Source organism: Cnephaeus nilssonii (assembly GCF_951640355.1).
Source record: "Cnephaeus nilssonii genome assembly, chromosome: 15".
Classification (NCBI taxonomy): domain Eukaryota; kingdom Metazoa; phylum Chordata; class Mammalia; order Chiroptera; family Vespertilionidae; genus Cnephaeus; species Cnephaeus nilssonii.
Window position 1 is genome coordinate 27,104,040 of NC_137086.1, and position 12,911 is coordinate 27,116,950.

Sequence of the window (12,911 nt, forward strand, 5' to 3'; positions counted from 1 at the left end):
ATTCAGGGTAGAATGAAAGATGTTTGTTTGTAGAATGTGAATTTGGATAAGAACTTCCTATTTTTGCTCCCAGAGCTTAACAGAGCAGTGGGTGCACAGAGGACTCAATACTATTTGATCAATGGTGAAACTGATAATCTACCACATGTACAACTTCCCTCTTCATTAAGAGTTCTGCAGGGAACCACATGGTAATTCAAATTGATCAAACTCTTGCTAGAAGGCATATTTACTCGTATTCAAGAATATGCCATATTTTTCCTGTTTCATTAATAGCCTTAGAAAGGCGCCTAAGTAATGAACATAGCACATTTTCAGAGAAGATATTTGAAGGTGCTGTGGATCAGGGAGATCAGAGAACTCTCATATGTACATATTTAGGGAGTGCAAAAGACATTAGTGTGCAACCCAACTGTAGAAGTTATCCTACACATCTTTACCAAAATATCAGCTTTCCTTTGCTTGAGGAGGAGTAAAAGTGCATAGCAGATATAATTCATTTCTGAATAACTCAATATGTAATTTTTCTAAAAAGTCAGTTTTCTAAAACATGACCTGCTGATAATCTGAAATGATTTTTAGCTTTATCAAATATTATCCAAAATCTAATATCAACAAGTACAGTTTTTGCACATGTTGTTTTATATTTGTATTCAAGATAAAATGAAAGCAAGAAAAATATATTTAAGAAAACCAGTGCATTTTATATTTGTATTCAAGATAAAATGCAAGCAAGAAAAAGATATTTAAGGAAACCAGTACATTAAGATAGAAAGGCTTGCAGGAGGGGCATTCTATAATAGAACAACATTCATATTTGTGGAGCATTAAAAAAAAATACTTGTGAAATAGAAAAATATATAAACTAAGAATCTCCTAGGAAGATGTCATGGAAAGTGAGCCAATTCTACCAAAAGAGCAAAGTACATGAATTATTAAAGTTGGGCATACAAAGTCATCGGGAATTGGACAGAACAAGTCAATGTAGAAAAGAGATCTCACAAAATATAATATAGAAAGAGAAAGCACTCATGGAATATACTATCGAGACACTTTCAAGAACAGGTAAGATCACAAGAAAAGTCTAAGGCAAATGATCCCATTGAAGCAACAAAATTTGGAGTTTAAGCCTTAAGAGGAGCTGATGAATTGAAAACAGGAGAGTACAGGGAGAAGAAAACGCCGAGTAAGAGGATGAAAACTTAAACCAGGCTTGGTACAAGAGTCTTGAAGTAGGTGTCATCAGATAGAGGCAATAGCTGTTGGTTTTGTATACCTGACAAGAGCCTTTGTTGCAGTAGAACAAAATTTACACAACAGATCCATGCATGGAGCAAGGCAAACAGGGTTTCTGCTTCATGGAGCTTCCCTACTTGTTGGGGGATGCAAGCTATGCATTCATAAACAGGTAATAACAGATAAAAAATATTCTTTCACATAGTGTGAAGTGTGATAAAGAAAACAAGGGCAGAAAAATTATCTGGAGTATGGCTATTAGCAAGCTGCTTCCCACTTTCCGTTGTGCTATACTGTTGAACACAACTGACAAAACTCACATGAATAAAAAAGACAGGAGGATGACAAAAGCATAATCTCTCTTTCTCTCCTCTCCTCCTTCTTCCGCCCCCCGAAACCCTCAATCCTGGAGAAAGAGACAATAAATGAGTCTATAAGGAATGATGAGTATGACCTATAAACAAAAGCTAGAAGATGTTGACCAAAATGTGACAATTTTAAATGCAATTAGAGTTCTCACAATAAAGTTTACTAGATACCCAAGGTGAGGACTCCATATAAGAAGTTCATAGACCATACTCAGGACAGAGGAAGGAAATTCAGCAAGTAGTATAATTAGTAGGAACTTGAACTGTTTTCAGTGCTTTATTAATACAGTGGAACATGCTGGGGGGAAAATGGACTACTCTCTAGAAAATGTGAATCGGGAAAACAAATATGAGCACAACCAAACACCAGACTTTGATGAATAATCTATGCTGGAAGATCTCAGAGAAGATCAGATACAAAGAGAATGTTCTGGTTGGGCATGTAAGAATAGGAGAAATAGGGAAAGAAGAAATCTGAGGGAGGGAGAGAAAAAAGATGGGACTGATATAATATATTTAAAAAGAAACTTCTTTTTTTATATGATCTATAGAAATAGAGAAGACAAATGAAAACAAAGGCAGGATCTTGGCAAAGGGCCCAGGAAGGCATCATAAAGGGACTCTGTCCAGATAACCAAAACAGGATGGTTATAAAGAGCAATAAACTGGAGAAATGGAATGGATGATCATCAGAATTCTAATAACTGTACATGAAAGAAGATTCTGCAGGCTGAGAATTTTGATGGTGGGGTGCAGGTAGAGGAGGGAGGACAAGAACACACAAGTCTGGCTCTCCCAAACCTTCTGCTCCTCACTGGCAGTCAGTAGCTTTTCTAAGATCTTAGAGTACGAAGCTAAAATCAATGGGAGGTAGTGATATTCAAAAAGAAAGGCAAGACACGCATCCTGAACCACCTTCTAAAAAATTCAAATATATCAGAATGAGTAGATTTACTTCAAAATTATATTCTTCACAACAATGCAATTGAGTTATTATATTGTGACGTGAAGTTTTTCTGGGGTTCTGTCTAGGTGGCATAGATCATGAGTTAGCTGGTCGTGGTTTACCCAGATCTGCCTCACTCCTTTTGATAACCTAAACAAGAAAATGACTGAATTTTAAGAAACACTGGAAATGCCCCTAGTAGTTGTTATGAATATCTGGAAAAAAAATCCAGGCTGGGACTAATTTTCTGGGCCGACAGCTAATAAAAAGGAGAGGAAAGGTTACAGGCCTGGATGGAAACATGGTTTGTGTTGGTCAGCCATACCCTATCACAAAGGAGGAGGAGAAATTATGCATCAGCTTGAGTTAAAAATGCATCAGCTTAAATTTTAGGGTGACATGGCAAGACTCAAATGCTCTCTATTACATACAGCAAAGACTGCACCTGCTGTTTGTTTTAGCACTGCCATAATAGTCTCACTTTTGAAATTCAGAAATATATCACTTAAGGTAATTTGTTGGTAGAGTGAGTAGTGGGTACTTTTTGTCAGTAGAAAGGTCAAATAATTTTCCACAATGCACTGCAATTTTATAGCTTACAATTTTGCTATAGGTGACCAAAGGAAAGCCCATGCTAACGTTACTCAACAAAAATTAGGTTGTGAGTTAAGGGAATGTGAACAGTAAAGGAGCAGCCTTGTGCGCATTCCCACTGCTCTTTCTGAAACACACAATCGTGGTGGGTTTTGTTTTTAATTCTTTTGCAAAATTTCTTTATTGATTAAGGTATTACATATCTGCCCTCATCCCCCTATTAACCCCCCAATTCCCCCCCACTCATGCCCTCATCCCCCTGTTGTCTGTGTCCATTGGTTAGGCTTATATGCATGCATACAAGTCCTTTGCTTGATCTCTCCACCTTACCCCCACCCTCCCCTACCTTCCCTCAGAGGTTTGACAGTCTGATCGATGCTTCTCTGTCTCTTAATTCTTTTTCAATTAACGTGTAAAAGCCATAACCCTTATCTCTCAACAAGGCATTCTGTAATAGGATGGACATTTAGATATAAATGCAAGATTTTTCTGAGAACTATAGCATGCAACAAAGATTTAGAGTAAGCAAAGAAAGTAAGAAAAAAAGTCGACTAACCTAACCCACCTGAGCTCGGCTCACAGGGGTCAATGTCCTCGTCATCGCTGGGACACTCTGCTGAGGCCACAAGGATGTCATCTGTGGTCTGTAAAGAAAAGCACATTCAGTCGATTAATTTAAAGGATCCCAACAGAGCTTTTCATCTTTGTCTCACTGATAAGTGAAATACGTGTGTGTTTACCTGATACATTGAGAAACCAAATTCTGTACTTATTTCCCTTCCCAAAGACACAGAGCTTATTTTTTTTCAACTTACTCTAGATCTCTCATGGAAGTACTTGCGCATTTGTGAAAACACAGTTAGAGCTTATTTTACAGGAAGACATGGAAATGGTGGGAGGCAACTCTGGACATCCACCCATTCAACAGCATGGAGAAGCTGCACACAGTAGCATACAGGTTTAAAACAGCCTGACAGAAACAGATGATTTGGGATTTATGACAGCCCCGGAGTGCCACAATGTACGCGTCAGTAGGTTTTATGCGATAGTTGTACTTGGCTTCCTAAAAGCAGAATAGCTATAACCTTTTTTATTCATGATCAGGTAGAGTCTGATGAATCTTTGAGCTAGAGCTTGTCCTTACTAGGAAACAGAATGTATTTCACTGATGTAAAAAAGGAAGCAAGTACAATCTACTTAAGGTATTTGAAAAATTTGTGTTTAGCTTTTATACTGAATTTTTGTTTTTGTTACAATTTGGTAGCAGGTATCACGTCCCCATTGTTCTTTTTATCATTAAGGTGTCATGATAAGTGAAAAGCATATTTGGGTGAGGGGGTGGTATTTCACAGTAAATAGGAAAGAGTTGTCAATTTTCTTTGTGACATTCTAGTTGCTTCATTGCACTTACAGCAAAAAAAGACAACAATCACTGTAATAAAAAGCGGAGTGTGTAAATCCTAGCAGTTAGTCACATAATCAACTCATTTACAAGCACTAAAGGTTGTTCTTTACTGCCACTTGCAAGCAGCAGTAAACTCAGCATAGTTATTGCATGGCTAATGGTAGCACAGAGAGAATGCAAGGTACAAGAAGAAAAATATCTCATTACATCAGCTAAGGATTAAGGAGATTATAATTGTTTAGACAATACCCAGAACTGCAACATTAATGAAATCCTTATTTAAAAGTGGAATTAACCTAGGTTGTAGTGAAGCATGTTAACTGGACTTATTGTGGTGATCATTTTGCAATTTATATAAATAGTGTATCATTATGTTGTACACCTGAAACTAATATGTTATAGCAGCTATACCTTAGTAAAAATTAAAAAATAATAATATAGATCTTATAATTTTTTAAAAAGCCAAAGCATAATATGACTTGCTTTCATTAAAGCAATAACTAATACAATCCAAGATTAAAGCATAAATAAATGTCAAGGAAATTGTGCCATTTTGAAAAATAGAGACAAGGGATGATGCACTTTTGTGACAAAATATTAGGCTTAAAAATATTTTAAGTGCAGGAGCTTAAAGAATAAAGAATTTGTTCAGATGCTAATTCTTCTTTAATATAACTTTAAATGCAAGCATTTAAATAGCATCATGAGATGGCTTCATATTATTCTGCTGTTAATTCTTCTGAGACAGTTAGGAGACTGGATTCATTCATTTTGCTGCTGTTATTTTAAAAGACGAAGTTCAAAATAACAGTTTTCTTTGAATTGTAACTGTTCATATTAGTGATAACTACCAGCAATTGGTGTGATAGTTACACAGGTATCTTTCATTCAAGTGAGCTTTAAAGGCAAAAAAAAAAAAATATCCTCCTTTTGGCACAAGCACATCCTGCAGGCTAATATTCAAACTGGCTTGATAACAAGTTATTGGATTATGAGGTCTTGCAGGCCAATTGTTCCAATTTGCCCCAGAGCAGATCACTCGCTTTTTATAGAATTAACTTCAAATACAAAGATACTTTTTCTCAACCACAGTGCATACTCTTTAAAATTAATTTCAGGGTTACAAGCGTATTTCTCATGTTCCTTGAGGAATGCTAACTACATCAATGCAATCAGTGTAGGGCTGCTGTTGTTGTTTTGTTCTTGATACGAGGATGCGAGTCAATTCTTTAATCTCCTGCTTCTCACCCCAGCAGTGATGTTGCCCCTTTCCCCTCCACCACCTGTGGGACATTTGGCAATGTCTGGAGACACTACATATGGACACAACTGGGGTTGAGGGTGTCAGCTCTTACTGGCATCTAAGAGGTAGAAACCAGGAATGCTGAATATCGTAAAAGGCACATGACGGGCCTCCCAAAATGCCAATAGTGCAGAAGCTGAGAAACTCTGATTTAAAAGTTTAAAAACTATTCTGCATCTTGTTTTTCTCACCTGAAAAATGGGACAACAGAATAGTTCCTATTGTTGTAAGAATTAAATTAGTACACAAAAAAGACCTAGAATAGGACCACATTGTAAATGCTCATAAAAGTTGCAATATTATCAATATTGCTATTATTTCACAAATGCAGAACCAATTGAATTGTTGTGCTATATTTATAAATAATACAATTTTAGACATTAAACTGGAAGTTGTATGTGTGAATTATACATGCAAGATCTCACATTAATATGTAATCAGAATACAGTGGCTATATTGGTACTTTGTGGAGCTAAGCTTCCCTCTTTCACTGCCTAGGTTCAAATTCCGAATTAGAAGTCAAGCATCAAGTATGCATGATAAAGGCTGCTTTTTAAAAGAAATTCATGGACTGAAAATGTGTGACTCCATGGATAGTGTTTGGTGCAGACTAAATTACTTAGCCACACAAGTTAAATTCTGTTTTAAAAGTTGACCTATTTTCTACATTCAACAGCCTTTGGGACAATTCCACAGCAAACAGAAAGAGTTAGAATGTTCTCAGTGTTATCTTTCACAAAATATAGTGCCTAAAATAACGAAACATGTCATACATTAAATGGTACCCTCTATAGACCTTTCAAGTAGAAAACAAGCTGTGCAAATATGACCTTATTGTAAAACTATAATTTAGATTTTAATGTACTTTTCCTGATATAATGAATATACATTCTTTTTTCATGTTTTTCTTCAAAAATTAAAACCCAGCACAGTCTTTAAAAAAAAAAAGAACAGTATTGTGAATAAAAGTTCTTAAGTCAGTAGAGACATTGTAGCAATCATCACTGTATGAAAAAATGAAGTGGCTCAAATGTAGGGAAAAAATTAAATTTTATTTTGGAGGCTGAATTAACAATTTTCTAGCCAAAGCTGTGTAATTTAAATTTAATTCATTGTCTTTAGAACTGTCTCTCTATAACATGCTGTTGAGAGAGTAGTAGAGAGAAACTCAAATATATCACATCAATCAGTTCTATTCTTTAGTATACTCTTTGCTGATGCCTATAACCTTTTTCAGAGAAGAGACTACCTGCTGAAAGAGACAAAATAGTGATCAAGCAAAAACGTTAGCTTTACATAACTATCCATTTAACCATGCAGAGGCCAAAGTGCCATGCTGATCTTCCCTAATCCAGAGTGGTCTGAACATGCTAAATGGCTTCCCTGAAGTCTGATAGATTCCTATGAACACACCTACAATCTCCTAGGACAAATCTGCTTTGAGAGGAAAAGAGCAACTCCAACTGTGGAAAGGGTGCCCACAAAGAAATCCTTGATTTACTCTAAAACTTCTATTGAAGTGGTTTCTAAACAGAAATAGTCTATTTGGCTACACATCCAAAAAAGAGAAAAATAAATATTTTCTGAAGCAATGATGCTTACTTACATAATATTATTTAGCCTAATCGTTCACTGCTGTGAATGACATTTAGACTGAATTGATTGAGAAAACTGATGGGTGGAGTATGATGCTAGCTGAAATGTGATGTTTGGCTAATTGATGGACACTTGTTCTTAATAATACTTTTGTTGATATGAAGCTGCTCTGGAAGAGAGAGAGAGAGCATTATGTCTGCCTTACAGGACTGAATCTGATCGCCTTTCCAGAAAATATTTATTGCTAGGTGTGTTTCCCTGAAAAAAAAGATGTCAGGATTCAGAATTAGTGTTACAAATTCTTCAAGATAGGTCTGACCCACTACATAGATATCTATGAGGCAAGATATTTCTGGGAGGTGTGGAAAGTCACAATTTTGATCTAGAGCAGTGGTTCTCAACCTTCCTAATGCTGTGACCCTTTAATAGATTTCCTCATGTTGTGGTGACCCCCAACCATAAAATTATTTTTGTTGCTACTTCATAACTGTAATTTTGCTACTGTTATGAATCGTAATGTAAATATCTGTGTTTTCTGATGGTCTTAGGCGACCCTGCTGATTGAGAACCACTGCTGTAGAGCCTAAGACCATCGGAAAACACAGATATTTACATTACGATTCATTAACAGTAGCAAAATTACAGTTATGAAGTAGCAACGAAAATAATTTTATGGTTGGGGGTCACCACAACATGAGGAACTGTATTAAAAGGTCACGGCATTAGGAAGGTTGAGAACCACTGATCTAGAGGAAAAACTGCACCCCCTCAAAAAATGCAATTATAATACATATATACAAGTTCAAGTTCCAAACAGTGGACCAATTTTATCAAATCAATTCAATAAAGAAACTTATCAAATTGGTAATTTTAGTTAATCAACAATGCTATTAAAAGTGCAAAGGAATTTAGAGACCCTGTGGTAGTTTCCATTGTCTCATTCAAGCTTTTGGTTCTTATTTATCAATTGTTTGTTAGTTTTTTCTGAGAAGTAGATGCCATATAAAGCTGTCAATCACATGGCTCCATAATCTAATTAAAATAAAAATAATAAACTGACATCCAATTTGTGAAGGATGAACTTTAGCTCCAGTACATGAATAACAAAGAAAATGAGGATCAATTAGTCACCATCAAATATGAAACAGCTCATCTATGCACATCACTTTCTGTTGGACAAAAATGTGGTCATTACCTAGCAAGGTACAAATTATGGTTCTTACCAGCAAATAACTTATTGTGCCCACTCTATTCTAAAGCATAGGAACAAATCACTCATTAATACAAATAACAATCAATTAAATTCAAATAGCGTATTTTTCTTGAAATATAACAGTGCTCCCATATCTATCACTTCATTAAATATTCAACAATAATGTGCTTGTTCAGAACACAGGTGGAGGTGCTATTATCCTGAGTGATATAGTTAAGTACCTGCTCAAAAAAAAAAAAAACCCTTTTGTACACTCATTTACTCCATTCAAATGTTTGAACATTGACATTCATGAATATTTAGGGAAAAGCTTAAATATCCCTGAAAACAGCCAGCTTTCACATTTCTTTAATGTGTGTTTTTTCCCAACTGATGCCTTAGGTTATTACAAAAAGTGACCATAAATCAGCTGTCTGCTTGGGGAAAAGACAGGCTTGAAAGCCATTCAATTTTCTTCAAGATTTCCTTGGCTGCTTAAAATGTATGTAATGGTTCCAGAATAGTGAAAATGTGTTGGATAGAAAAACTCCACCATGGTAAAGAGATCACAATATCTACTCCTTCTAACATGCATTTTGATACCCATTTGATACTGGTCATCCTAACAGGCAAAGCCCAAAGGGAAAGATAGGAATGTAAAAATAATGCCACAGATATGTTAATTTAAAGAAAATTATTGGAAAGACAAAAGAACTGGATTCCTGATTAATCAAAAAAAGAACTGGATTCCTAATTTAAAAAAACACATTTTAGCAATATTTATAAAAATAATAAACTGGTGAAGAAATTTGGTGTCAGGAAAGTTCAAATCAAATTTATTTTTTTTAAAAGACAGTACATCTCTTATATTAGTTCTTTAAGCTAATGATAACCTCTATCCTCATATTGCATTTCAATTTTTAGCCAAAGCAATGTAGAATAGCTGGCAAAAATAAATAAAAGTTAAAGTGAAGTTTAAATTTTTGCAAAGCCATTGGAATAATCTATCCTCCTGGATTCTCGCTAATTAGAATTTGGGGTGTAAGACCTCCAAAGACTGTTGGTAGTGGAGTGGAGGTGCTGAAAGGGAAACTAGATGAGATGTGCTTCCTATTTGTCTTGGTTGTGGACAAAGCACCTCCGGAAATGGGTTTGACCATTTCCAAATTAAATAAATACTGACAGATATTTACAGTGCAAATCCAGACTTCTAGCTGTGTCAATATGAATTTCTCTGGTCCAAGTATAGTGACTGAAAGGACTAATTAGTCACACAGATTGAACTGAACATCCTTGTTCATTATGAGGCCAAAAACAGATTTTAAAATTGTAAAATGCAAATGATAGTTTCAACTAACATGCCTCCAAATTTCAAACTTTCACTGTTGCCATTTAACACGTAAGGGGATGGAATCAAATTTAGTCAAGCAGTCCTAGATCTTCTTGTACTGAGCCAGACCTCAGTGGTCTTCATTTTATATATTAGAAAACTGAAGCTAAAAAATTAAGCATTTCTGTTTGACCACATTATTTTGCAAATTAATGGCAAAGGTACGAGATGATCCAGACCTCTAGTAGAATGTAATTGTCTCTTATTCGAGGTGACTTCTATCCATTCATTTATCACCCAATTATATCCATCCATCCATCCAAAATCATTTGTCCTCTAAAGGTTGATGTGGTTTATAAAGATACATAATGAAATGAATTTAAAAAAATTAATAGTGGGAAAAGAAGAGTACTGGATTTTAATAAATGACCACTAAAATTCCCATGAAGAAAACACATACAAGCAGACACACATACACAGCTACTGCTTCACTTGATATGGTGTACATGTTATACTACAAAGGGAATATAATGAAGGCTGGAGTTCAAAATTTTAAAACAAAATTCAAATACTAACTGCAGTTACTTTGAAATGGTATAAACCCAGAACATTTGTATTTACTAGTGGTAAAGACATTAAACACTTCACCTCTCAGCTCTGCACATAAATGCACAAATAAATTCTTGGGGACAGAAGTAAAATGTAAATTCCTGAATTTTCTTCTATTTTTTTCCCTTCTACTTAGAACATTGCTACAAAATTAACTCAATAAGCTCTCTGTCTCTCTTCTCATTAATCCACTGATGAAAATCCTTCCAACTTTGCAGGTCTCTCTTATTAACTACTGATAACACAACCTAGGTACTAATGAGCTGTTTATCATTGTCTCTCTCACACAACCATCATTAAGGTTTTGTCAAATTATCTCTTATTGCATCTTGGGAATAAATAAAAGTGACTATTTATTAGTAATACTGGTTATTTCTCCAGATACACTCTAGAAATGCATTCATTGATCAGGGCAATCTCATTTACATGATGGCCCTAGAGTTTAGAGGTGCAAAATCAAAGGTATAAAAGAGCCACAGGCCCCTAGTTATCCACATTTATTTCCTTCTGGGAAGTATCAAAACCAATGTCTTTTTTATATTTGATAGAGATTTAATGTGGGAATATCTGAGAACTTCTATTCCACACAATGCTTGGAGCATGGAACAGCAAGAAACAAGGATCTAGTTGGAAATGATGATGACTTAGTTAAGAGAAACGTGATTTTTGGATTTTGAACCATGACTTGAATAATGCAGGGCTGCATACTGAGCTCCCCCAGTGAGTCAATATCTGCACAGCACCTCTCTGAGCATTTCTATCAAGCCGTGATTTAGAGCAAATATTATCTCACTCAGATGCTGCAATGTTATGTCATTCATACTAAGAGCCAATCTTTGCTGTTTATAGTTAAACTGAAGCTTCGTGCTTCCATATCTGAGTACTTCAATCATTATGGTGCATATTCTGGTTCATTCACACATATTTGAAATATTGTAGTGTTGAACCACTTAAGTTTAATTTGTAGCATGCTGCTCAATAATGGAAAATACATACAAGTTCAGATATGAACTCAGTCTGAATCTCATGAGCAATATGCATCATCTTGGACTGGTTTCTGTGTTCACAATATTACATGTGGGTATACATACTATACATGTAAATACATGTATATATAATCATTTGTATATGTGAAACATTATAAAAGTCCCCATAATGCAGCATTTATGTAAGTTATCATTTTAAGTAATAAGGAATTACTTTTGTTCATTTCATGGCAGTATAAAAAGCAATTCCAGGTAGTACTTTAAGAGAGCAGCCAAATATCCACTTCACTGAATAAATTTCATTTTCATGACCTGAAATCCTCTTGTCCCCTCAGTTGAAGAGGATCTGTATTTCTCACACCAACTGGCCTCTTACGCAAATGCTGCTATTCTGGGGCTGATCCCTGTTATACTAGGATAGGGTTCACTTTGGCAATGCTAATTTTGGGCATACACATAAGATAGGTAGTGCCAAGCCATGCCTGGCACAGTAGGTCCCTATTCTCCAGTCAGACCTCCTGTAGAGCTATTACACAGATTCAGGGATACTGGAGCGCTTGCTAAATTCTCCTTCTTATTCATTTTCCTGGGACTCAGAAGATGTGGCAACCTGATTTATCTCTGAACCCAAAGTTTACTTCTTATTCATGTCCTATATCTAGAGCAACCAGATGAACAGATCACTTAGCAAACACTGATGATTAAGGGAAGAGAGGGGGAGGAGCTGAAGGGAGAAGAAGAAACTGTCCAAGAGTGATCCATGAAGCGCAATGCTCCTTATTGCGCTGTATTTGTTTATAACAAGACATTACCTATGGTTGTGTCCTCCATATGGATTAATAATATGCTAATTAAACCTTAACACATTAAGCGCCAAGCCTGTTTTGTCTTCCTGTTTAGCCTCTGATTTCACCGATATGCTGGCGACACCAGTGACTGACCGGTCTGGACAGAAAGTATAGTGTCAGTCACCTGTGACTGACATGTGCTTAACGTGTTAAAAGACACTGAGCAATATATTTTAGTGCACTGGAACAGTGGATGTATGTGCCTTTTCAAATTATGTATAATTTAAAAGGTTGGAAACTGCTTAGGTGCTTGTTTTATCTTATTTCATACTAGTGCCCCAGGGCACAGATTCGCACACATTCAAAGAAAATTAATTGGAAGGTGGCTGGTGGGGCGGGGCTGGGCGAGATGGGCCAGACATGCCCTGAAGTCAACCTCCTACAATCCCTCCCTGCCCAACTGCACCTGGGGCAGCACGAAGGGCATCTAAGGAGTGAGTGGGGTTCCTTTGGAAGGTGGGGTCCCTCCGCCTGGCCTGAGAGGATTGGGCCGAAACT

General features: G+C 36.1%; 1 protein-coding gene across 2 annotated transcripts in view; it reads right to left on the reverse strand.

Moving 5' to 3' along the window:
- Positions 1-12,911, reverse strand: part of NRXN1 (neurexin 1) — a 994,129-nt gene that overhangs the window by 17,734 nt on the left and 963,484 nt on the right. For both annotated transcript variants that reach the window (XM_079791723.1, XM_079791722.1), the window contains one exon: positions 3,710-3,788. In XM_079791723.1, the coding sequence (XP_079647849.1) occupies positions 3,710-3,788 (79 nt within the window). The remainder of the gene's footprint in view (positions 1-3,709; positions 3,789-12,911) is intronic.